This window comes from Aquila chrysaetos, chromosome 5 (assembly GCF_900496995.4).
Source record: "Aquila chrysaetos chrysaetos chromosome 5, bAquChr1.4, whole genome shotgun sequence".
Lineage (NCBI taxonomy): Eukaryota > Metazoa > Chordata > Aves > Accipitriformes > Accipitridae > Aquila > Aquila chrysaetos.
The window spans coordinates 34,364,593-34,390,032 of record NC_044008.1 but is presented as its reverse complement, the minus strand read 5'-3'; the positions used below and the strand labels follow the sequence as shown (position 1 = coordinate 34,390,032).

General features: G+C 41.2%; 1 protein-coding gene across 3 annotated transcripts in view; it reads left to right on the top strand.

Moving 5' to 3' along the window:
* Positions 1–3,122: 3,122 nt before the first annotated feature.
* Positions 3,123–25,440, top strand: part of SCAF11 (SR-related CTD associated factor 11) — a 50,563-nt gene continuing 28,245 nt past the window's right edge. Inside the window, exons 1-3 of one of the 3 annotated variants that reach the window (XM_030014116.2) lie at positions 3,123–3,333; positions 19,389–19,467; positions 20,310–20,464. In XM_030014116.2, coding sequence (XP_029869976.1) covers positions 19,407–19,467; positions 20,310–20,464 — 216 coding nt within the window. In that variant the 5' untranslated portion in view covers positions 3,123–3,333; positions 19,389–19,406. Of the gene's footprint in view, positions 3,379–3,877; positions 4,190–19,388; positions 19,468–20,309; positions 20,465–25,440 lie in introns of those variants that run through there. The other 2 variants (XM_030014117.2, XM_030014118.2) reach the window with 2 other exon arrangements.

The following is a 25,440-nucleotide window of genomic DNA, read 5'->3' as shown; positions in this document are numbered from 1 at the left end:
CTCTCTCTCCCTCCCCCTAACACCACTCTTATTTCTAGCCTCACACTCCCTGTTGCTCCCCTCTCCAGATGACCATGCCCTCATTCACACCGTTCTCCCTGCGTGTCTTCCAGCTTTCCTCTGGCACATCTGGCTTCTACCTGTCCTCACAGCTGTGCCATGAATATGGCTCTGCTTCTGCTTTCACACAACGCTGCCCTCCCGAGAGACACACAAGTCAGCAAGAGGCTCAGCTTCAGGGAACGTTATGGCTCTCGTGGCTGACGGGAAACTCTGAAAATGTGGGCAGAGTGCATCCCTCAAACAAAAGACAGGGCACACACAAAGGGCCTCCAAAGTACTACTAAAAATCAAGTGCCTCTTACAGCTTGGGGTTTACTCACGATCTTTGAGTAGAACATTCTGGAGCTAGCTGGAGAATGAAGAAACAGTCTTACTTAGGCCTAGCTACAAAAGACCACAGGCGATAGTAACTGTCTTCACTAGTCCTATCCTTCACCTGCAGAGGATTTATGGGTTGTGGTGTCCACCTTGACTAAGGACAACCTCTGCTATCAGTCAGTCGAAGAACACTTGAAGAAGCTAAAGACTTTAGAACATGTAAAAACAGACGAAAGATTTTATGTTTTTACCATCCTGAAGCATGGGGGAAAAAAAAAATCAAATGTCAAAAATCACAAGCTTGGCTCCCAAATCATAAGATTTTGAAAGCAAGATTCTCCTTTCAATGAAACTGGCTGGTGCTCCCAACTCACCCACTAACCCAGAAATTGTAACAAATTATTTCTGTAACCATTCGTATCAATTTTGTCCCAGTCTAGTGCCTCTTTTCCTACCATCTTCACCTCAATTCCCGATGATATTTCATATATCACTTCAGGCCAAACCACCCCCCCTTCTTGATTTTTGAGAAAAACACTAACGGGTACATGAATGAGTGGAGCCCGATAAATTTATTAATGTGCCTATAGTATAAGGTTTGCAGAGGTTAGTAGGAAATCGGGAGTTCATGAACCCCTACTTCTATATCCCTGTACAAAACCTGAACTCCTCACTCCTCCTTTCACCAGGCACAGAGCAGACAGAAGGAGCTACATCTCCTGCTGTCCTCCTCCTTTGACATAACTGACCGACCGCTCACCCTTGACGGGCTGGTTCTGGGAGCAGCCATCCAACTGGACAGCACTGTCCTTCAGCCCCGGTTGGACTGGAAACCTCTGTGGGCTGGAACTTCATGTACACATAGGAAAACTCAAGACATGTTTGCCAGAGCTGACAGCAGTGAAATCCCAGATTTTTCTCTCTGTCGTAAACAGTGTACGGTACACGGCCATCTCAAAAGGTGGACGAGAAAGGGCCAAAGCCGTTCTGCTACTGCATATCTTGAAGTTGTCTGAGTAGCTATAAAGGCCAGTGCTGGAATGGACATAAGGCATACAATCAGAGGATCAAACAAAAGTACAGACAGCACCTCAGAAGTGATGAGTGTTGCTCCCTGCATTCCTCTCTCCCACAGACACCTCTCTTCGGCTTGCCTGGCTCTTCTGCGCAACATGATCTGTGCAGCCTGAGTAGATGACAGCAATGTCTTCATGACTTGTGACAGAAACAGTGAATACTAAGGCATCTGTGAGTCCCGAGTAGTCATTTTAATTAAAAGACTCAACAGTAAAAAATAATAACATACAGCAGCTCTGTATAGTATACTCTCCTTGCAACAAAACCTTACCTCCGTGGTTGGCTAGTCAAACACACAGCTGTTTTTCTGCTATCGTTCTCCCTTCTTAATTGCTTCGGTGTCTTGCGCTAGGGTCATTCAAGACTTCGTCTATTTGAACCACAGCACCGAAAGTCACCTTTCTTACTTTGTAACAGGGCTTTCTTTAATCCCAACATTCGAACCAGCTTATTCCTTTCTTCAGATGATCCCACTGAAGATTTGGGGAGTTCGTTAACCTTAATAACTTTAAAGTCAGACTTACCTTAAACATTTCATCTCCGTTCCTAAGCCTGTGCTTTCCAACCTATGCCTATAGTCTTGCTTCTTACTACATTTCCCTGCAGCCTGCTGCTAATGAATCCAGTCTTTTCCTTTCTTCCTGTGACTCTTCTCACACGCTGTCCCCACAGGCTGCTCTTACTTAACTCAAGTTCTGAGTTAATCCTAAATTAATAGCCTGTCAGTCATCGTGGCAACTAATAAGGTATCATCATTCTCGGCCGGCTGAGGCCGACACCTATCTCACTCCACCTCAGGCCGCGCCAACTTCGTTCTGGACGCGAGGAGACAACCAAGCCCGCGTAGTATTTGGGGCAGCTGGTTCCCCTTTCCCTGCTGTTGGTTGCCACGGCAGGGCGCGTTGCCCTGGGGGGGTCCGCTGAGGGTGCGGCCCTCCGCCTCTCCGGGCAGAGCCCCTGCCTCACAGCGCGCCCGCGGGGACGGTGCCGGGGACGCAGCCGAAAGCCCTGCGCCTCTCCGCCAGCGCTCACGGGCGGCTGCCGGGGCCCTCGGCCCGCCCCGGCCTCTCGCCCCGCTCACGGCCACGGCCGCCATGGCCGCGGGAGCAGGGCCCAGGCGCGGCCTAGGCCGGCTGCGCACGGCCCCCACCGCCTGTCTCAAGCGGGTCGCGCTCCCGCCGTCACGGGCCTCCGTCCAAAGCTCCTTTCGCCTAATTTGATTAAAATAATTATTTAAAAAAAAAAAGAAAAAAATTTGGCGCGGGGGGGGGGGGGGGGGTGGTCGCGGTCAGACGACGTCACGGCCCCCGGGCCGCGCCCTGCCGCCGCGCCGCCACCAGGGGGCGCCCCACGCCCGCGACGCGCGGCCCGGCCCGGCCCCGCCCGCCCCGGCCCCACGCGCCCGCCCGCCCTCGTCCCATTGGCTCCTCGCCGGGCCCGGCGGGTCACGTGCCCTCCCCTCCCCTCCTCTCCCTTCGCCCTCTGGCGACTCCCCCCGCCCCTCCCTTCCCTTTTCAAGCCGGCGCTGGAGGACCTATCCCACAATGCGCGGCGCGGGACGGTTTGGAAGCGTCTCGCTGGCGGGCCGCGCCGCCCGCCCCGCCACGCCGCCGCCTATCCCAACCCCCCCCCCCGCCCCGCGGCGGAAGGCGGCAGAACAGCGCCCCCCAGCGGCCGCCGCCGGCCAACCGCGCGCTCCCGGACATGTGGCCCGGCGGCCGCTGAGCGGGGGCCCCCGCCGAGCCCCGGCCCGGTCCGCTCTCCCGCCCGGACGGACGTTCCTTCGGTAGCGGCGGAGGCGGCAGCAGGAGGCGCGGGGGAACCGGAGCCTCCGCTTACGTGTGGTGACGGCGCGAGGGGACGCCGTGGCGCCAGGTGAAGAGACGCGCACCGGCGGCTGGGGCGGGCGGTTGCCGTGAGGTGAGGGAGAAGGGCTCGGGGCCGTTCCCGGACGGGGGACGGACGGAGGGAGGGGAGGGGAGGCGGGCGCTGCCGCCGCCGCCGTCGTCCCGCTCTGGCCGGGGCCTTCGCCTCCGCTCGGGGCCCGCCGGCCTCCGGTGCTCCGCTCCGTTTGCCGCCGGCTCCGGCCTCGGGTTTCCCCCCGCTCCCCTCCTCTCGCCGGCCCGGTGCCGGCGCTCGGCCGCCGTGACAGGCCGCGGCGGGGTGCGGGGGGGGGGGAGGCCCGCCTCGTCTCGTCTCGCCTCCCGGGGCGAGAGGGGAAACAAAGGGGGGCGGCCGGGGCGATCCGCCGCGGGCAGGAGACCGCCGGCCCCCCCCCCGGCGCCGAAAGCTTTTGTGAAGGCAGAACGGGAGGAGCAGGAGCAAGCCCTGCCCGGTGATCCGTGAGCGGGGTTGGCGCGGGGACCTCCCCGCCGTGGGGCTGGCCTGAACAAAGGTCCCGGTCCCGGGGGGGGGGGAGGAGGAGGAGCAGGGTCCCTCCGCTTCCCGGGAGCGGCAGCGTTTGCCGGGAGAGCGGCTCCGGGGAGCAGGAGTTAACTACTGGAAGAGTTCGGAGTCGCGGAGGAAGTTGCACGGAGAGGCTCAACTTCAACGCCCGGCTCTGCTTTTGTGCTGTCGTGGAATCGCGACTGACTCGGGAACGTCGGTGAAGTTGCGGAGAGTAACGCTGGAGCCTGGAAGCGAGACGGTTATCAAGCCAGCGAGAGACTCTCCAGTTCTTCTTGTGTTTTAGAGTACATGGTGTCCTAATTCTTTTCTTTTTTTCCCTTTGGTGAGTATTAAAGAATATTATTAGCCGGAGCCCCAAATGTAACTCGTCTTTGACAGGCTATCTCCACGTTTATCACTTCAAAACGGTTTTGGCAGGACTAGAATTGGTCTCCTTCCTCTCACAGTGTTTTTATTTGAGACTACTAATTAATTTTAAATTTTTAGGGAGAGTCAGATAACAGAGAGAAAGGCCAGGTAGTTACTGTTTGTTTACTATCAGTAACTAGGTACTGTCGGCGAAGAATCGTTTATCTAAAACGTCACGAGATGGTTAAGGCTGGTTACATCTTAGTAGCAATTATATAGTAGATTGGAATGCCCGTGATTATTGAACAGCTATTTTAAGATTGTAATTTTACAGCTTTTTTTAGGGCTTCGGTAACCTTAAAGGGAGATCTGGCTAACTTAGTGTCTCGTGTTATGTTCGTATATCACTAATGTATCGGGGGGGCTTTTAATTTTCTTGCAGTGAATCGTCGTTTTAAGTGAAGTGTAGTCTAACTTAGAGTTTTACTATGTGGGCATTCAGACTCTCTTACACATGGGAGAAGAAGAATGGGGGAAGTCTTTAGTAATTTTGTCATGTTTTCTTTCGATCTTAGCAGAAATAAGTAGTAGGCTTCTTGAATGAAATGACAGGGCGACAAAAATTCGCTCTTACTTGGTTGATTATGCATGGTAATCCATGTCTCTTTTTAACTGGAAAGCTGTATTTAGAGATTCACAAGAATGAAAAAAAAAAAAAAAAAGGATACCATCCTCTTCGGTGACATGGAAAAGACTTGGAAATGATCCCAAGTACTTCTTCAAATGTTTCTTTTAGAATTTCTAGGAATATGGTGTTTGTTGTTCTGTTTTCATTAGATAAGATGAGAAATAGTGGGGGGGGGGGGGGGAGGCTATTTAGACTCGTAGTCACAACGTTAAATCTTTTGGGCTTTCCTTTCAGTAGTTTACGTTTGCTGATGTGTCAGGTTCCAAAGTGATAAATAGCCCAGATAAGAAATACATCCATTTTCTTTCATGTTCCACTTGCCTTAAAGTCTGTTTGTGAATAAGCAGAACAGACAACAGCTTTGTGGCCTTGGGGCTGGCGGGGGCGGGGGGGGGGGGCGGCATAATCTCTCTCTTCCGAACGTGTTTGAAAGAGAACGCATTTCAGACCTTCTCTAATAGCGATAAACCTGGGTTCACTAGTTTGTCTCGTATTCAGATTACCGTTAAGATTGGGAACACTTCCCCAGGAATTTGGTGAGATTTTTGAATGTGGATTTATAGTGCTCAAACACAGTATGTGAAGGTTGTTTAGTTTGACTTAACAAGGAGATGTAAGTTTATCTTATTCTCCAGTTATTCAGCTATCAGTTTTGAAACATCCAGGTGACAGAGTTTTGTGCTTTCGACTGACTGTAGTTTGACACAGTTGATGCATGACTTCTAGCCCCTGGTTTTATAAAACTTGTAGGTGGTTTAAACATGCACAATAATAATGGGCAAAAACACTGCTGGAAAAAGTTTGATGGACTGACTTGCCATCCCTACACCAAAATTCTTGAAGCCTGGCCATCCATCAGTCCACTCACTGTTCAGTGTTGGGATTTTCTTTGCCAGCAATCTAAGGTGAGGGAGAAAAAACGTCCTTCTGGTAAATAGTAACAAAAACATGCGGTCCGGTTCCTGCTGATAGCTAAACTGATTATTCAGTGCTGTTGACCATTGTTATCAATTTGTCTGAATGAATTCTGAAATGGTTACAGTTAATCTGCGAAACCATTTAAGATTAGAGTAGATATCATAAATCACATCGCCCAATTTTTTTTGCCTTTGTTTGGAAGTTAGAGATACGGTGTTAAACAGATTTATACCCTAACCGTTCTTCTGTAGTCATAAATACCAGAGATCTCTAATGTGCGTATTCTTTAGGGCGCTTCAAATCAAGGGCTGGTTCATGGCTTTTCAGTAGTGTGGGCATGCGTTGTTTCGCCTATATGTGCTAGTCCACCTTGGTCTGAAAGGGCGGTGACCTTGATCTAAGTGCAGTGACATTGACATTGTATCTCCTCTTCCCCAAGTGTTTGATCTCTTTTTACCCAATGGTTGAGGATATGGGCACAGTTTGCAAGCAGAAAGCCGTGAACATCTCTTGTTTCGGGTTTGAAAGTTGCTTAGTTTTGGTACCTTGAACCACTTGAGTAAGAAGATTCTTTGTGTAGGAAGTTAGCTGCAGTCGTGAAATAACAAATGGAGGACTGTAGCTGCTGGAAGATGGAAGGTGAACATGTGTCTGCCTCCCAAACAGTTGTCCATCACCTACCTCTACATCTGGGTCTGGTGGAGCACCAAAGGCACAGTGACCGCGTTTGATGGGCTCTCAGAGGTTGAGTGTGCATAATCTGTACTTCAGTGGACACACCAGATTCAACAAGTAGTTTTTCTCTGTCAGGAGTTTAAAAAACAAACAAACAAACAAAAAGTGCTAAGGAAGTTGCCTCTAACTTTTAGAAACATTCAGCTTTCCTACATCTTATTTTTATGTCACATCAGGTAGCTTTCCTAAGACTTTTAGTTGGAGAAACAAATGAAACTTAACCAAATGTGGAAGTTGTCACTTCTAGGCTGGGGAAATTGTTAACTGACTTGAAGAAAGATGATCAAAATACTGCATTTAATTATGTATAAGTAGGCAAGATTAAAATAAACTGCATATAAAATGCATTTATGCAGGTAACAAATACATATATATACATACACACAGACACACCTGTAGGCATATGTGTATCTATGCCTTACATTTGTGTGTGTTGTGCTAAAATGAGTATTTTCACTCATTTATTTTTTATTAAGTAATGCTGTCTCACAGATTATCTTGATGAAACAGTAGTATTACTCTTTTTTTCTCCATGAGAACATAAAATTTGAATTTTAACTCAAAAATACTTCATCACAGCGAACATGAGAATAACATTTTAATTTTATGGTTCTGTGGTCAGTGGTATTCTTTCTGAGATTATCTCAGATTATTTCACATGTGTGTATTTAAATATTAAAAAAAAAAATGAATATGTAGAGAGGATTGGGAAGAAGAAGAAATATGTCTTCCAGAAGCTGTTTTCTAAAGCCAAATACTGTGGAAAATTGCAGTATCTGATTACTTTTTCTAATAGACACTAATAGTAATGTCTGTCTTAATGCAGTTTTTATTTAGGGATTGGTGAACTCCCATTAAAATGCAATCTTTGTTTCTCTGTTATTAGGTCTGTAGGTACTGCTTAACTGTGATCTGCCTTCAAAGGTACTATCTGTGAGTAAACCTGAGTGATGCATTTAATGATGTTTGGAACTTTTCCAAGCTAGTATGAAATTGCTTGAAAACGTCAAGCGAGTTAACGCTTGTTGTCTCTCTACTCACTACCTGGCTTTTGTTAGACTGCCAGCAGTAATACGGAATGTGAAATTCCACGGGATCAGTGTCTGATAGAAGTCTTCATGTATGTCCATACCTTTAGATAGCAACACGGGCCAAAACTGCAGCAGTGAAAACTTATACCTTTCTCGGTGTGCCACAGAAGAGATGAAGACCCTTACCTGAAACTGAGCTGTCTGATATTCAAAACTTGAGTTTTAAGGTAGAATTTGAATGTAGCTGAGCAGTCTTAATTGGACTGCTCACTATCCAGAGCAAATGACTTCAGCAATTCTGGACATAAGAGGGACAATGAAGTTCTTCCCTGCCTTCTACACGGCTACTGAATAAGCACTTCTGGTACGCAGTTTTGCTTTTTTTTTTTTTTAAACATTCTTAGTTTGTTACTTGTGATGTAAAAAGTAGTGACCCCCGTAGATGGATAGGTGTAACAAAAAGCAATTGGAAGTCCTCTGAAACAGTTGGAGAAAAGCAGTTAGGACTACCTTGAGCTCATTGGAGGTTTGTTTTTAGAGATGTTACCAAATAAAGATACCTGTACCAATGAAGGTAAAGTATATTCTCTCTAAACCTATGCAGTTGTGATTTTTAAGATCTAGTTTTATCAGCCTGAACAAGAAAGGCACCTTACACAACTCTTGGATCAGTCAGTTGGTACCAGCGGTTATTTTGTGGTGGTTACTCTGGCAAAAAACTTTGAATGAGAATGGGGTTCATCATTGTAAGGAGCGCCTGGTATTGTTGATGTGGGAAGCTTAAGTTCTTTTGAAGCTTTGCAATGAGGTAGAATAATCAGTTGTAACAAAAACTAGGTTGGTTACTGAAGAATTCACAGTAAAGTACTGTTTTGTTATAGGTGATTTCTTGATGCCATCTGTATGGTGGAAGTAATCCAAAATGGTGGTTAGCGTGTTTTCCTATTATAGACTCTCCTTGTAAGTGGAAAGGAAAGGTGATGGAGTTCAGGTTGTATTTTCAAGCTCAGATCTGGCTCTTCCTTCTTCTGTGGTTAATAGTTTCTGTTACCTTCTGTGTGTTGCTATTGGTGTTAAGGAAACCTTCTCTCATGTACCTGTCTTCCATTCCTGGCCATGTTTTTCTAGCTTTATTTTAGCTATCTGGAAAGTTATTGCTGATTAAGGGCTGTGAAAACAAGATCAACAGTAATTGAAGCTGCTTACTCCCCATCTATCTACTACTTCTAAACTGATGTCTAATGCATTGTTATTCTACAAATATTGTAGGAGGTTTTGTGCTAAATACAATTACACTTAAAATTATTTCAGTTATCATAAATGCTTTGCAAACTCTTTATTTTTCCACCATTTTCCAAAAATACGGCATTTCTTTTTGTCTGAGATTTGTAAGAGGTTAGTGTGGGTCTTTGGCCTGAGCTTATGAAATAGTTACTCAAAGTCAAAAGGAGCTTGAGGACCATGTTTTTGACACCATAGCTTTCATCTAGTGGTTTTTTAAAAAGAGTATGCCTCAGAGAGGCATGGCTATGTTATTTTCTTTCTTTTGTTTGTTTTTGTACCAGTGTCTGTATATTTTACATGTAAGCCGAAATTACTTTTTATGGAAACACATTTTTTTAATACCAAAAGAACATGTCATATCACTAAACTCTTGATATGATGCATAAAATGAAGAAACAGCATGCTTTTAATAGAGGACTCAAATTCAGTGTATTTTTATCAAGTGTGTGTGTATGGTTCTACGCAATCTTCTATAGTCCATTTTTTCCATTTAAGTAAATCCATAAAATTAAGGGGGGGGGGGGGGCCTATATATTACATAAGTTTTGTTAGAGGGATGCCCTTCAGTTTGCAGAGGTTCAACATTCAGAAGCTGAGAAATAAGACTACCACGATGTAGGTGAGAGAAGAAATGGTAGTCTGTAATTGGACAATTGCATGCTACTTCTTTCTTTGCTGGATTCTGCCCTTTTTTCTTTGGCTCACCATACTATTCTAATCACCTACCGCTCTGGCTTTGTTGCCCCATTAATGTTTTGCATCTTAAATGTGCTTCTTGCCATTGCTGCTGCCCCTGAGCAGTAATGCTTAATCTGAGTTCAGTCTTACTCCATCAGTTTTGCTCATTGTTTTTCCTTCCACTGTTAAAAGGTCTTAGCTTTTCTACTTCTGTCTTTGCAAGCTCTTTCAGTTCAGCTCTCGCATCCCTGGTGTTTAAGTCCAGCTATTTGGGCATGTTTAGGATGGTATTAAGAAAAATAAAGATGGTCTTCCTAGTTTCTTTAGCATCAGAGAAATGATTGCAACAAGTCCTGCTGTGTTGCCATAGCACTGGCTGAAGTATGCTCATTCATCTTGTGGGAATGTTGCATGTGCAGTGTAGCAATGGGATAGGAACTTCCAATTATTAGTCTATGCTAAGCACAGATGCAGTTTATGGGAAAAAAATTAAATGCAATGACTAGCAAAGATTTCTTGAGTAAATACAAACTTTTTTCCCAGATCTGTGACATGGCTAGATTTGGAAGGGTTGCTTGTGTGGAAAGCATGGTCTTGATCTCAGTGACCCACTGCCAAATATCTGCTCTTTGGTGGAAAGCATGAAAATGCTAGTGCTTCCAAGTGGCTAGAAAAAAGTACCTTTTTTTTTTTTAACTGTTCTTGGAAATGGCTGAGCCATTTTTGCTGACTTTGGTATGTAATGTTATCCCTTCCAGCTGCAAAAGTATGCATGTGACTGAGGACCCTCAGCAGCGGAAGGCAAGGTCATGAGTTTATGCTGATTTGATTTAGTTGCTTGAACCATGTGCACCATGACAATAGTACCTAATCCCTAATTAGTTCCTGTTATTTGTAAGTCTCGATTTCACCCAGTTTAGTCACAGACTACTTAGAAGAAACACCTAAGTGCTGAATTGTACATTTTGTGGGAGAATGTTACGTACACTGTTTTCTCTTTCATATTTCTTTGTATTATGTTAATCACGATGGTTCTTCAGTGTTTTATCAGCAGTATATGGAACAGCATGACTTAGCCCCTGGCACACATGCATGTTCTCCCTGCGGGGGTGGTTGTGGTATGGTGCTTCTTGTGTTGGGAGCCTTATCGTACACATGCACGTGTGAAACAGCAGCACAGTGCATACTGCCTTCTATTGAAAATACTGTTTTGGAAAGCAAAATTGGTAGCCTTTTAATTTATGTGAATATACCTTTCATCATCTTGTATCAGTCTTTAGAAGGTTCTATTCATCCTGTCTTCTGTATAAATGAAGTGGTTTTTTTCCTGGAGGAGTTAACCGTGGCTCCAACGAGCATTATTTCTTATGGCTGTCATGGACCCAGCCATGCACTTCTGTAAAGATCAGGTCTGGGATTGGCTTGTATAATTCAGAACATCTTTGGAAAGCAGTGTTATGAGTGGCAGCCTTACCGAGGAGCTACCCTGCAAAACTGCCGTAGTTCAGCGCATAGGGAAACTACGTGGCTCTGTCCTCACTGCTTTTGTATTGTCAAGAGCTGACAGAGGCCTGAGTAACCTAGTTTGTCCTCTGGCAGAGTGGAAAGGGGTTTTCTCGCAAGCTTGAGAAATGTCACTGAAGAGCCAGTAGGGATGCAAGCATAGCTTTAAATTACAGGTTAGATTGATCAGCTGTGAATATATACTTTGAATCAAATGAGACTGCCCAGTGTGACAACTAACTCCTCCAAGTGTGCTTTCCCCCCCAGTTAACTACCAAGTTTAGCTTCATCTAGTTCTCAGTCTGCAGATTGAATTTGCCGAAGCTCTGGGCCATCTTGATTGTCACTGGGCACCCTGAATGTACTAATAGTAGAGAGCTGTCACTTTGCTATATTTTGTCATGTAATATCATGTGGTCTGATGAGTTAACCTCACAGCTGCTGGTAGATACTGAAAACGCTGGAGGGATAATTGATTTAGATTGACTTGTGGAGGAATCTGCTGAAGTACAGTTTCTCATTGCTGCTTACTGGATATGAGCCCTTAAAATGAGTTCAGGAGACATCCTAAACTTCTGCCACCTATCCTAGTGGAACAAAGCATTTTGTGGTTGACAGTGCAGAAAGAAATGAAATTTGCCTTCTGTAATTACCCATCAGTGCCAGTAAGGTAACTGTAGTTCAGTACCAAACTCAGATTTGTCATGTCTAAAAGCTGCTAACTGCTGTGCAAGCTTGTAATCAGCTTTTGTTCACCTCGTCATGAGCTTCCTCAGAAAATGGGGCTCAGCCTTGTGTGATAGCATGGTGAGAACCAATGTACACAGGGTGACTTTCTTCAGTGTGTTTTTGACAAAGAGAATTAATATCCTTTTGATGCTTTAACTGTTTAGGTCAAACATTGTACTATTTCTGGCTTGTGGAAGTATCAGTCTTTATGTGGATTGTGCCAGTAGTTGTGTGGATGCTCCTGATTCTGACATGCAAATCACCCTTTGCATGTGTGTCATCTTTGGAGGAGGAGGGGTGATATAACTGTTTCACAAACCTTGGTGCCTTGTGTTGTCTTAAGTTATCTACTACTTAAAACTGATAAAATGACTCACTCTTTTGGAGGGTTCTTGGGCTGGGATTTGGAATTTTGCTGAAGACTGATAGCTTTATTATCAGTTGAATTTTAGCACAAGATTTTCAAGTTTGTCGTTTTGTTAACTGCTTGTTTTCCAGCGCTAATGGTTCTTCTGTAACCTACGTCTTTATTTTTCTTTGTTACTAGGTAAAAACCAATGAGAACTGGTTACTTTGGGAAAGAAAGGAACATGAAGGCTGGTAAATCAGGGGGCCAGCTGCATGACTGGGATTCTGAGGTGAAGGGATGCTTGTCCCATGTGTGAATTTCCCAGTACAGAGAGATATGGGAAGTTCCTTAATAGATGCCTGTTGGTGATACTAACTTTGTGACTATCTTCAGTGTCTCATATCCGTAAATCTGTTGGGTTTTGGGTTCTTTTGGCTTTGATAATAACTCTTACTTAAGAGCATTAAATTGGTGCCATGCTGTTGTTATAGGTATTAACAGCAAAGTACAAGTTTTGTGATAGGTTACCCTTTTTTTCAAGTTGGTAGTTTGTCTGGTTTAGTTCTGTGTTGTACTGAAGCTTTTTGGATAGTGACTTTTCTAAGTAGAGCTAGAACATGGTTATTCACCCTTACGCATCTGAATAACCTGTGATGAATAAAGTATTCTTCAGTTACTGTTAGTAATATTAGAACACTAGAGAAACTTGTGGATCAGCATGACTTGTCAAGGCTGTAAAAGACATGTGTAAAAGACATGGTGTGTCCCCCACAGTTTATAGAATATTCTCAAATATGTGAGGTCTTATAAAATTACATTTCTTACTGCCCTGATGTTTTGCCTATGTCTTGCAGGTGCTCTTTTGTTAAATTTCAGTGAGGACCACTGCCTACTCCCTTGACTTAACATGAAGAGGTCCGGATGGGTGGTTTTGAGCCAGTTTATGATTATAAGCTTTATACAGGAAGGAGATTACCTTGTGTGTGTGTCCACTGTAAGGTTCTAAATCTTCCTTGAAACTCTTGGCTCTTCAGATGGTCAGACAGGTTACTAGATGATAATCGCTGCATCTGATCCACTGCAGCAGTTCCTCAAGCTGTATTTGCACATTTCCATTGAGTTTTGTGTGCCTTCCTTTCTTAGGAGGCAGTTGTGATGTTGTCCTGTATACTTCTGTGGGTGCTGACTGGATGTGAGTGTTGAGTGTCCACAGCTGCTATTCAGTTTGTCATTGTTGAGGGGGCCACAAAAATGGAAGTGTTGAATCTAGCAGGGACATAGCTGTAGCCACAGCATCTGCAATGTACGTGTGCTGGTCAGTGTGTTGCTGCTAGACTGTGGGAAAAGAAGTCCTGAGGAGGATATCCACTGTGGTGGTTTGGTTTGTTTTGGTTTTTTTCTTTTGTGTAGGGTAGGGGCAGGTCGGCAGAAGGGAGTGTACGGTTTAGGATGGTATAATTCTAGCCATTTGGCTTTGACAGTTTTCTCCTGTGACTTTACCCTGTGTTTTTATGGACTCGGAAGGTAATCTAGGTACTGCTCTGTCCTTGAAGGGGAGCAGTTTGACAACAGTCTTGGCTATTCTAGCACCTTGCCACTGCCAAAAGGAGTGATCCCATTTTATGTCTTCCCTCCCCCATTCTGTCACTTGCAATTTCTTTGGCACATGTGTGGCTCTTAGCTGAGTCTGCTCACCATCACTAGCGGTGAGAAACAGAGCTGCTTCTTTTGGTGGCAGCAAGCTGTTAGATTAGATTAGCTCTCTTGGGTAATTGCATCCTTAGAGGGTCTGGAAAGAGTCTTTAAATCAGCAGTGTCTCCTTGCCTGAATAGCACTGATTCTTTCCAAGACACTGGATCTACATGAATAGGCTTAAACCACCTATAGAAAAAGGTTTCTCTTTCTATTCCCCAAAGCATAGCACTGGTCTCTTTCTTTCTCTTCATCTTTGTTGGTTCTGTGGCATTCCATTTGGGAATGCAGACAAGGTGCAATTTGAGCATACAAAGAGTAAAGATTCTCTTTAAAAGCCCTCTTTTGAGTGTGCCTCTTGGTTCTATTCTCACTAATGTTCTGGGCCATGAGATTTTACTACACAAAGGAGCAAATCCAGGATGAGTGCTTCCAGATCCTCAGTTTAGCCCTCATTTATTGGAGGGCAAACAACACTACTGAATTGTCACTTGAAGCAAGTCTACCTTCCAGGCTTTTCAGACAAATTAAAAGTTTTTCCAAGTAAAAAGAACTGTGAAGGTTCTTGATGTATTTTTGCAACTACCCAATAGTGTCTTTTTTTTTTCTTTTCTTTTCTTGGAGTATGTGTTGCATTAGACTTAGTGATACAAGTAGGTAAAAAGCTTTTCAAATGTTCAGCTGCCATTGGAAATATTGTTTCCTCAGCCCATCTCCCAAGATGGCACAGGACTTTCGGCAAAAGTTTCCAAAATTTTCATCAGCAGCATTTGCCCCATAATGGTCCAGAGGTTACGGCGAGCCCATATGGGGAACTCCAGAGGACACTCAGTGTTCCACCATTAATTACTAAAAAAAATCTGGTTTTGTAAATTCAGCTCATTATCAAGATCTGTTTTCGATAAGAACATTCTTGCTGAGGGAGAGTCTTAAACCTCCTTCCAAGGTTTCTTAAAGACCATGAAAATGCATGGGGCAGAGTCCTAATTATTGCTGCCAAAAAATTTGATGGGAGTAAAGGGTGTTACTGTAGTTGTATTACGGAAATAGTTTCTGTAAACTGAATGTATGGCTGACTTGTTTCAGTTTTGAAGCTGATTTGTTTCTTGAGTTAGTAAAGAAATCAAAACACAACTAATAGAGTGCCACAAATCCTTTTTAAAAGAAGAGAAAATATTTTTAATAGAAACACAATAGTCAAAATAAGGCTCTCCTATAAGTATTGATGCAACATATGTCTAAGAAGTTGAAATGTTAATTACAACTGTTTCCTAAGTTAAGTCTGTTAAGGGAACAAGAATAAGCCAGTCTTGTACATCATTTTGTACTTGCTTACTGGAGATCTTGTTGCATGTGTTCTTGATTTCCACCCCCCTTTCCAATTGAACAAGTGTACTTCTGTGTAGATAGGTCCCTGGACCGTTAACTGCATTGGAGGAAGAGTGTATTTAGCTGTTGTGTTTTATTTACAGGACATAAAGAAAGCTTGTAAAGACTTTGTCTTGTAGTTAGTAAAAAAGGAGATGTGCTTATTTCATGTGTTGCATAATTAGACTACTACAGATTTTCATCAGATGATTTTCCTGGGTCTATTTAATTTTCAGATTTTAATGTAGATTTTAGTTCAATAGGAAATTCAGTTACGTGACTTTGGACAGACTAAGTTTTTTCTTTCTGCATGTACAGTGAATTAGCATTGAAGTACATCTGTATTTTTAGGTTGCGAACTGTATGAATAATTTGTGCAAATAAAAAAGGTAAATCATACTTAAATTTTTGCGATACAGAAGATTGTGTAAATGGCACTTTTTCAGTCTGCTGCCTTCTGCTTTGTGGAGTTAAGTACATCATGAAGCTACATTCCTCAGACAGTGATGAATATATTCCCAGGTTCTACAATTAACTTCATTTAAGCACTTTTGTTGGCAAATGTCTTTGGCTTCTGCCTTCCATGAAGACAAGAACAGGAATTTCCTTCGAACAATAACTTAGAAACTTAAATGTTTAACTCCTTTAAATATAACAGAGGATGTACTTGTGGTAGTGTCCTTGTTCACCGTTTCCACTTTAATATACCAGAGCATTCTTCCCTTTATCCCAGATCTGAAGTTAAATAAGGTATTTCTCTTGCAAAGTAATTCCATTGAAAACTTAGAAGCATCAGAAAACGACCATCTTGGCTGAAATGCTTTGCTGTCCTCAGGCATTCGTGGAAAATATTTTATCTATAGAGTTGTGGGAGGGTTGGGGGCGGGGGGTTGTCAGCACTAATAGAGTATAGTGCTTGTTGCTGTCTTGTCAGATGCCTTGCATGTGTGGGTCTTGAGGTATTTCTAATGTTTCACATCAACAACTGAATGATCGTAACTAAACGTATGACGTGTTGGTCATGAGTCATTGGAATTTGGTAGAAGTACTCTTCGGATATTAGCATTCTTCAAATACATATTAGCCTGATCGGACATGATTCGCCATGGATATGGACATAATATGATCTTCATGTGAGCTCATACAACTTGGTAACTGGGAGAATGACCAAAAAAAATTGATCTCGCTTCTTTCACTGTCTCCTCCCAGCCAAGGCTACAGATTTCTTGTATGGCATGCAGCTGGAATGAAAAAGTCTGGGAAATACTTCCAAATCTTCTTAAAGTTTAGAAGAATCTAAAGGTCTATGCCGTGTTTTGGGACAAATAAGAGTTCTGTTTTCTGTGCTGTCTAGTCCTCCTAAACCACTACATTCTCTTTTCCTAACTCTGTTTTTAATTTTATAAATTTAACGTCAATCTTTAGCATTAAACTCTTCCGCTATTCCAATGCCTGTGATGCCCCTTTTAAAATAGTGGAGAAAATAGTCTTTCCAAAGTTTATTTGTTAAATAATATGTAAAATTTGATGATGTCTTTTATTTATAAATATTTCTATTTCAGTAGTATTAAATTCCTGTGCTGCATTGAGAAATGCACAATGTCAAACTGGCAAAAAGGTGTGCTGTGCAAAGTGATCTGTGAAATGCATTAGTGGCACTCAATACCTGTTTAAATAATAGGCTTGTGAGAAGAACGATGTAACACTGCATAAAAGTTTTCAGTTGCCGCACATCTTGGTTTTACTGATGTTCTGTCAACATTTTAGGATCTCTGTTTTTCTAATTTTTGTAACTGTGCAAGAATTTGTGGGATGTCTTTGTGTCTAGAGAGAGTACAATGGAGAAAAGGTTACTTTTTCGGGGGGCGGCGGCATTGGGATCTAAAGAGCTTCTATGGGTTCTCTTTCTGCAGTCTGCCTTAGTGAACTCAAGACCTCTTATAATAAACATGAACTCTACAGCTACTGCTTAAGTTACAATTTGGTGTCTAGATTATGTCTATTTAAAACCTTTTCTGTGGATGGGTGCAGAGTGCAGAATTCTTAATCTTGTCTTTAAGTGGTCTCAGCTGTGATGTGTCCTGGGACTTTTAGGGTTGAGAGAGATTTGAGCACAGCTTGTGGATTTTTCTGCTTCTGTGAAGCATTGCTGAGGTTTTGTTAAGGCGTAGAGCAGAAGGAATGTTCTTATGTTTTATATATAAAAGCATGTATACCACACACCACCACATGATTTAAACTTTTGGGGACCAAAGCCACTTAAGTCCTCTTGCAGATCAGAGTGAAAACAACAGACCTCAATCTCATGTGTCTTTGATGGTCTTGCCTGCCCTAATTTGATGCAGATTTTGCTTTATTTAAGGCATTAAATTTTAAAGTAGCAGTTTGGCTTTTATTGGGTTTCATCTTGCCTAGTCTGCAAAGGATAATAGGTGGTGGTCTGGTCAGTGGTGGTTCGAGTACCAGAACTTGTATACAACTTACAGCATTCACTGCAACAGTCTGAATTAAGATTAGTGCTAGTAACTACTCTACAGTTGATGGCATATATCCTAATGATATCTTTTTAAGTCTTTTTTTTTTTTTTTAATCAAAATAGGATAGCATTGTAGGGGGGAAATTTCCCTTACAGCTAGATTTTTGTTTCCTTTTCCCTTCCCTTTTCCCTACCCTCAGTTGACTTGATTCACATGTTCCTTTTGGGGGATTAAAAAGTAGTTTCTAATGAGAACATTGAAGCCATTTAGAATTCTAATTACAGATTTCTAATTAGTTTCACAGTTTTGACCATTTCTTTAATGAACTGTCTGTGTTCAAGACTCACAGATCAGAGTCCTGCTTTCTTGGATTACCTCAAAAAGTGAGAAGTGTGTTATGTGATGGGTATCTGCTGCAGCGTTTCTTTTCTCGGTAAAAAGAAATGATCGTTAAAACACTTCCTGCTGCCAAGATCAAGCAATAAAGACTTGATCAGAAGAGAAGTTTGGGGAGGCAAATTCTGTCTCTCCACCTCCTGGATATCTAGGTGGTAAAGGGAAACCAGTGTAGTTTGTAAGTAAAATAGGAGAAAGTTCAGTCAAGGAGCGTGGTTGTGGCATTGTTGGCTCTGTCCTGCTGCTTTTTTCTAGCAAAGGCATTAAAGAGTAAGGGGTTCGAAACCTCAGTTGGTTTGCTTCAGGTTTAAATGCTTAAGTAGCAGATCTTGGTAATTTCTGATTTCTTTAATCTATTCTTGTGAAGTTTTAATTTTTTCCTTTTAAATAATAATAATTTTTAAAGCTTTATATAGTTCCGAAGAAAACTGCTGGTCCCTCTAGGGCTGTTGGGTTGGAGCTTTAGGTGCTTATACCATCTCTGCTGTGACTACAGGAGTTTGAAATGCAGGAGGTTCAGTCCTTGGTGTAGATACTTTTTTGTTGTTGTTTTCAAGTGTGTTTCATTCTGTGTGTAGTAGGTAGGCCTCCAAAGAACATATGCTTACTGTTTCTTATGCGAGATCAAATTCTTTTCAACCTATGTGATGCGGATCACAAAGATATTCTCTGTTACTCTTATTTCATACTGCTCCTTTGCAGAACAGTGAAAAGGTGCATTCTCCCCATTCATGATACTCCACTGCACCTGTGCTTGTGACCTGTCCCCTTGTTTGATGATACAACTTTCCGTGCATTTTTTTTCCGAGTGCTGGTAGTTCTAATTGTGTGACAAAAGCAAGAAGCAAGCAAATGTATGCCGCTTTCATTCTTCTCACTTGCCGCTACTACGGTGATGCTAGATTTGGAAAGCAGCTAAATCTTCTGGTGCTTGTGTGTTTAATTTTGTTGCTTCAACCATTTGTGAAGGGCAATTTTCAGATGTTAGTTACTGCAGTGTTATGTGGGGTGGTTTGCATAGAAACTTAGCAATGCATTTAACTTTTAAAAATAAAAGCACCATTGGTGGTCTTAAAACACTGCAAAAACTTTGCATTTGTTGGACAAAAATGATTTTCAAGTTGGAAGTATCAGTTGCTAGACAGTGTTAATGATGCTCATAAATTGCAAACAGACTGCAAATGATCTATAACTCTTAATGTCATGTGTTTCTACTCTACAGCGGTATAATGAAAAGGAGAGCGCTCATTAAATCCATAGTGGTCATTTTTATTTTCAAGTTGCAATCTAAAAGAACTGTGCAAACTGTGTCTGTGTTTTCCAGACTACATTTTGTAAGAAGATGAAGAACAGAAAGCAATGTATTCAAGATACTGAGGGTCAGAAGCATGAAGGCATGGAAGGTAAAGTCTGTGTGTGTGAAAATACTCAAGTATATTACTGGGGTTCAAGCTGTGAAGGTCAGATTTAACATTTGCTCTCTCAATTAATATGCTGCTAGTTTTGAAAAAAGTTGTGTAAACATATCCACTGTCTCAGCATAATATTTTTCTTAGGGGTCCCCAAATCCTTTCCTGTCTCTTCTGTTTTTCACTTGTTGACTTCTAGTAGCAGAACAAAAATGGAGATAGCAATTGTTATTCAGAACAAATAATTAATTTAGAGTAAAATTCCTTGAAGAGAAGTTCTTGCCTTTTATATTCTGAAAACAATTTCTAACTTTAACAAAATCCAGAGCATTTTTTATTTAATGTACATGATTAGGTAAATATTTGAGGATGTTCAGATTAAAATAGTTCTAAGTGTGGAAAACTAAAATAAAGGTAGACCATGTGTATGTAAGATAATGAATATAGAATATGCTGGTGTAATTTATTTCATGGAGAGAGAGTGCAAACATCTGAGGAGAAAGAACTCGGGAGAACAATGTCTAAATGACTACATGGCCAATAGGAAACACTGTGTGATGCTTTCTTTATTTAAGTAGCACTAGAGCTAACTTTCCTTTGTTTTAATGGCAAATATTGGTGCAGTAGTCTATGAAGTATGTTGCGTAGTATTTTTTTACCTGAAATACATCTTTTAACTACTGCTCTGGCCAGCATCTTGACTGCATTAGACCTGAAAATTATTAACTTGCTTTTAACTACAGAAAATGGTATCTTATTGCTACTTTATTCAAATCTAGAAGGACTTTGTTTCAAAAACTGTCAAAAGTTCTAAGTGTCAATGTTAATAATACCAGGTGAAGAAAATGAAGAAAGCTGTTCATGTTCTACTTTATTATACGACGGTGACACATGCCCCATCTGTCTGAACTGCCTTCTAGAACAAGAGATTGGTTTTCCTGAGAACTGCAGTCATACCTTCTGCCTGACTTGCATTCTTAAATGGGCTGAGGTAAGACTGAGAACCAAAGTGTTTGTTTATTTTTTGGTGGAATCTATTGCATCTAATACCTACAGATTTTTTTTTTAAAAGAAAATAAGTTATGCATTCTGACTTTGCACAGACATGTTTCAATGACCAGTTTGTAAATAGATCATAGGAAGCTTTCTTCTTAGTGCCATAAAGTACTTTGTGTTTTCTTTCACTAGACAACCTGACTTTACTAATGGTTACTAGAGATTAAGGATCAGTAAAAAAATGGTGTTGGCTGTTTGGAAGATCAGACAGTATTATGTACATGTCGTAATACTGCAGTGTTATTAGCTTAATCTTACTTTGTTATCCCTTATGCTGTTAGTCATACTGTCAACTCTCAGGGCTGAGAACAATATGCTTTCATGTTAGTCTACAAAATGAGTCTGATAAAACCTTAGTTTTCTAACTCTAAAGAGAATTCAGCTAAAAGGTTTAGTGCTATTCTGAATTTAAAATTTTCATTTTAATTATGACTGTTATTTGATCTATGTCAATACCTTTGTAGATAGTTCTGGAACCTTAAAGAAAAATGACTTGTTGAACAAATTCTTGATGATCTTGTTCTGTTTAGTCCCTTTTTCCTCACATATGTCCTGTAATCATTGCATTAAGTGTTTGGTATCTTTACCTTTCCTGTAACTTTTTTCAGTTGTCCATATAAAACACCAAATTAGAATTGCTTTATACTGTATTAGGGGGGTATGCAAATGAGATGCTGCTTTTTGTCCTGTTTCTGTGCACTTGAATTGGTTGCTCATTGTAGTAGAGACCACTACTTGGTTTCTTTGCAATAACTTTCCTTTCAAGTAAATGATAATTTTATTTCAGTATATCCTTTAGAAGGTTGGTATCATATGGATGTGTATCTACAATATACTTATTTATGTATTATTTTTTACTTACTATATTTTTAACTCTATTTTTGTTATTTATTACTGAAGACAGACAGTAACATAAAAAAAGGTATTAAAAAAGGTTATTAGATGAAACTTGCTTTAGATTCACAAACCAGATAATAAACTAACTCTCCTGTTGCCAGATTTTCTGTTCTGCAAATGATTAATTGCAGTGCTTTTATTTATAAGGGAACAGGAAATTCTCATCCACAATTTTTCCTGACTTCCTTAGCTGGTTGTTACAATGACAGCTGAAAGGCAATAAATAGTGACATGCACAGGGAAGCAGTACAGTAGATGGAGGGCTTGCTGCTGGATTTGAGTTTGTTCACATTGTCTAACAAAGATGCTTTTAAGCCCAATGAGGAAGGAAAAATTTCTTGTTTTAAAGAGGCAAATGAATGATATGACGTTTTTCTTGTCGTGTCAATAATTTTTTTGTGTGTGTATGAAGTACTATCCAAATAGAATAAAAGCAACTTCTGCTCTTAAAAGTTTACAGGTGAAGTAGATGTGATGGTGGGGGGTTGTTTTTAAAGCTGCGTAAGGCTTCTACTGCTTCTTTCCATTAGCGACATCTGATGGGTAAAACCAGCCAGTCTTCCTTCTCTGAGGTTACATGACAGTTGGACCTGTTGAGTTCATGAAACTCCATTGCCTAATCTAGTAATTTTAATTAAAAGTAAAAGGGGCGGGGGGGAAGGTGTTGAAAATTGGCTGACAGATGTTCAGAGGCTTCAGCTGTGAGAAGCAGATGAGATTTTATAGTTTGGAATGATAGAAACATATTATAAGCACGTGGCCCTCTGAAGCATGCTGATGCCATGTGGTTTTTGTGTCCACTATTAATATTTAGTAAGTAAATGTTTTTGTTCTTTGAGAAGTGTTGCATAAGGTTTAGCTTTCTCTGCTAGTTCTTGGTTGATCATAACTAATGAAAACTAAATAATTGACAAGTAGTCAAATTTAAGTCACTCTAAATAATGAAGATATAGAAGTTGTCTGCTCTTTAAAAAATATGCTACCAGATTCTGTTTAAAGATGAAGTATTTTTATTTGGTATAAATAAATCGGTGTTAAAACCGCTATTTTCCTGTTTAAATGCTGAAGAATAACAAAATTGAGAATAAGATTATTGTGCGAAATCTTAAAAAAAAAAAAAAAAGCCTAATGTTCACATTACATGAAGTGCTCTTTTGTGTATCTACAGTTATGCTCCATACACTTAAAGGCTTTGCCAGCAGTCTGTGTTCAAGCTGGATATTTCCTCTGTCTTTCTGTGTTGCATCTGGACTTTAAAATGTAACAGGAGCAACTACTTCTTTAAACTCTTGTTTTCAAATTGTACATATTCATTGTTCTTCTGAGAGTTTATGGCTTTTATATATAACTGTGTAGATTCTAATTAAAACCAGGGTAGTTTAGGCAGATGGTAAGAGTTTGTTTACCATTCTGCTCCCTCTTCTATCTATGGGAGATTTTCAACATTGCAGCTGCAGTTAAGTGTCCTGTATCAGCAGGTTTTCTGTCTGCAAGCAGCAGCCATAACACTTTGAAGATCTCACTTTTTAAGGAGAGAAACAATATAGGTAGATAGAGATGCACTTAAAAGCAATATATAAAAATTGCTTTTAAGTGAGTATCTTCTGGTTTGTTCCATGAAGGACTAAAAAGGGATAGGAAATTTGCCACAGAACATCTAATATATTAGATCCTAATGGCTAAATACAAGCATTTAGTTTCAGAATTAAGTAACGTTACAGTTCAGTCAGTGCTGTATTTTCTTTCCCTCTGAGGAAAGGTGTCCAACTCCTAAAAGAAAAATGAGGGGGAGACCAGAATCCCCACTAAGAAACTAGTCTTTCAATTAACTTTTTTTAAATAGCCAAAGAGAGAAGAACATTTTAAGGGATGTGTTTACTGTAGTTAGTTGCAGCACCTGAGAGCATCACTGTGCACTAAATTCAGTTGCCTACACTGTTAAACTCTCCTATACTATTAGACTGTCACCTTGCGTGCCTGTGGCCATGCTAACCAGTGCTCTCCCAAGAATTGCTGGGCAGTACTGGGCAGGCAGACGGGGACTGTTTTCAGTAGGCATGTGAAGATTAACGTAAATGTCACTCAGCCTGTGCTAGCTGTCAACTGCTTCTGTAAACTGACGCTGTGTAACTCACAAATGGAGACTTTCAAGCTTGAGACTTTGTATTTCAGTGAGGCTGTGTTGGAAGATAGTAAAATCTAAAAGGCACTAAATCTGGAGCTGGGGTGATTGGACACACCCTTCCTTCAATGGGAGTGCTGAAGGACCGTGTAAGTGAAGGGTTGCTTTCAGTATAAGAACATGTACATGATAACATTATTCTGCCCAAAATAACAAAGAGGGAGCTTTGGCTATTGCCCTGTGTCTAGGGGGAAAAAAAAAAAAAAAAAAAAAGGCAGGGGGGACCGACCAACAACAAAAAATTCCTTATCTTGAGTCTTCAAACACCATTGGTACTGTTGTGTTATACCAAAGGTAGTAATTACATTATGTGTTTCTCTTGTCTGTAATACCACTAGTAGATTAAAACTAGTTGGGTCAAAACTATAAATTTTTTAACATTGTTTTTCTGGTATGCTTGTGCTTGCCAACTGAAATAAAAAAATACATGTATTCTAGTTTATAATAATAAGTACTGAAAGCATTTAAGTAAAGCTGATGTGAAGGGAGGTTAACTAGGTGTCTATCGCAAGCAGATATGCGAAGTAGCCAAAACCACTTCAGCTAAGACAACTGCTTTAGCAGCAATAGTATCTTGCTTGCGTGCATTAGAGGAAAACTCTCTACTTTTTTGTATTCTGTTCAAAGAAAACAATCCTAAATTAGAGGAGGTAAGTGTTTACTCTTGATTAATGTAGGCTTTTTAACTTCCCTTGTGTTCTTCAGAGTGCTAATAAATATACTGGAGGTTTCTATCCTTGCTCTTCTATTAATTCCTCTTATGAACCATCATGAGAGAAGAGTGCTAAAGAAAAGAGGCAGTGTATTGTCTGCATTATCACAATGATTGTGTAAGAGACATTGATTTCAGTGACGCTCCCCTACTAAGCTTTTATCTCTCAGTCTCTGCACCTTGGTTGATCTCATTTTTTGGTTTCCCTTGTTCACTTTTCCTCATCTGGAGGATTTGAAAGTAGAGTATGTTCAGCTGTAAATTCCCCAGAGTATTGGGGCATATTCGTGCAGGCCCTGTGCAGTATCAGTGGTTGACTTAATAAAACCAAGCAGTTGGCACGAAGAGCCGTCTTGCATTATGTTTCTAGCAGATATTCTGTTCTTAGAATAGTCATTTCCTTTGTGCTGGTATAAGGTTTGGATCATTGATTATGCAGAGTATACTGCACATGTGTATTCTTCTGAGGGTAAAGAGAGTTACCTGTGTGGTAACTGGAATTCTTAACGTGTATTCTTTCTGATCTGGATTTCTTTTGTCCTAAAGGGTATAGGAGGGAATCAGCTCATGGGGCAACAAGATCCACAGTGATCTGCAGTACAGAGCACTGTGGCAGAACTGAGATTACATTCATGAACCATATATGCAGTGTGTTCAAAGAAGCACTAAACCTAAAAACCATAACAACAATAAAAACCCTTCTTGTTCAAGTGTGTGCAAGGTAATGCATACGTAGATAATGCATCTGAGAACTGTTGCATGGAAAAACTGTATTAATCAAATTCTTTTAGAAAATCTAGACTTTAGATACCTTTTTTCAAATTACATGTTTGTCTTCGTGGTGTACAGTTGTTCTTGGCATATTTCCCTGCTGAAGCAGGGCGGTTGGACAATATGACCTCCAGAGATCCCTTCCAACCTTAACCATTTTGTGATTCTGTGATTTATCAAGTACCTTCATGCAGCAACTTATGAAAGTTAATGTTGTTAAAGTGCAGTGCAAAAGTCTGTGTGGTTTTGAGTTTTACTTCAATCCTTCCAATAATATATTGTCAAAGGAAGTACAATGACACAGTATCTTTCTCATCACAGAATTCACAGATCCTTACAAATAGTGAAT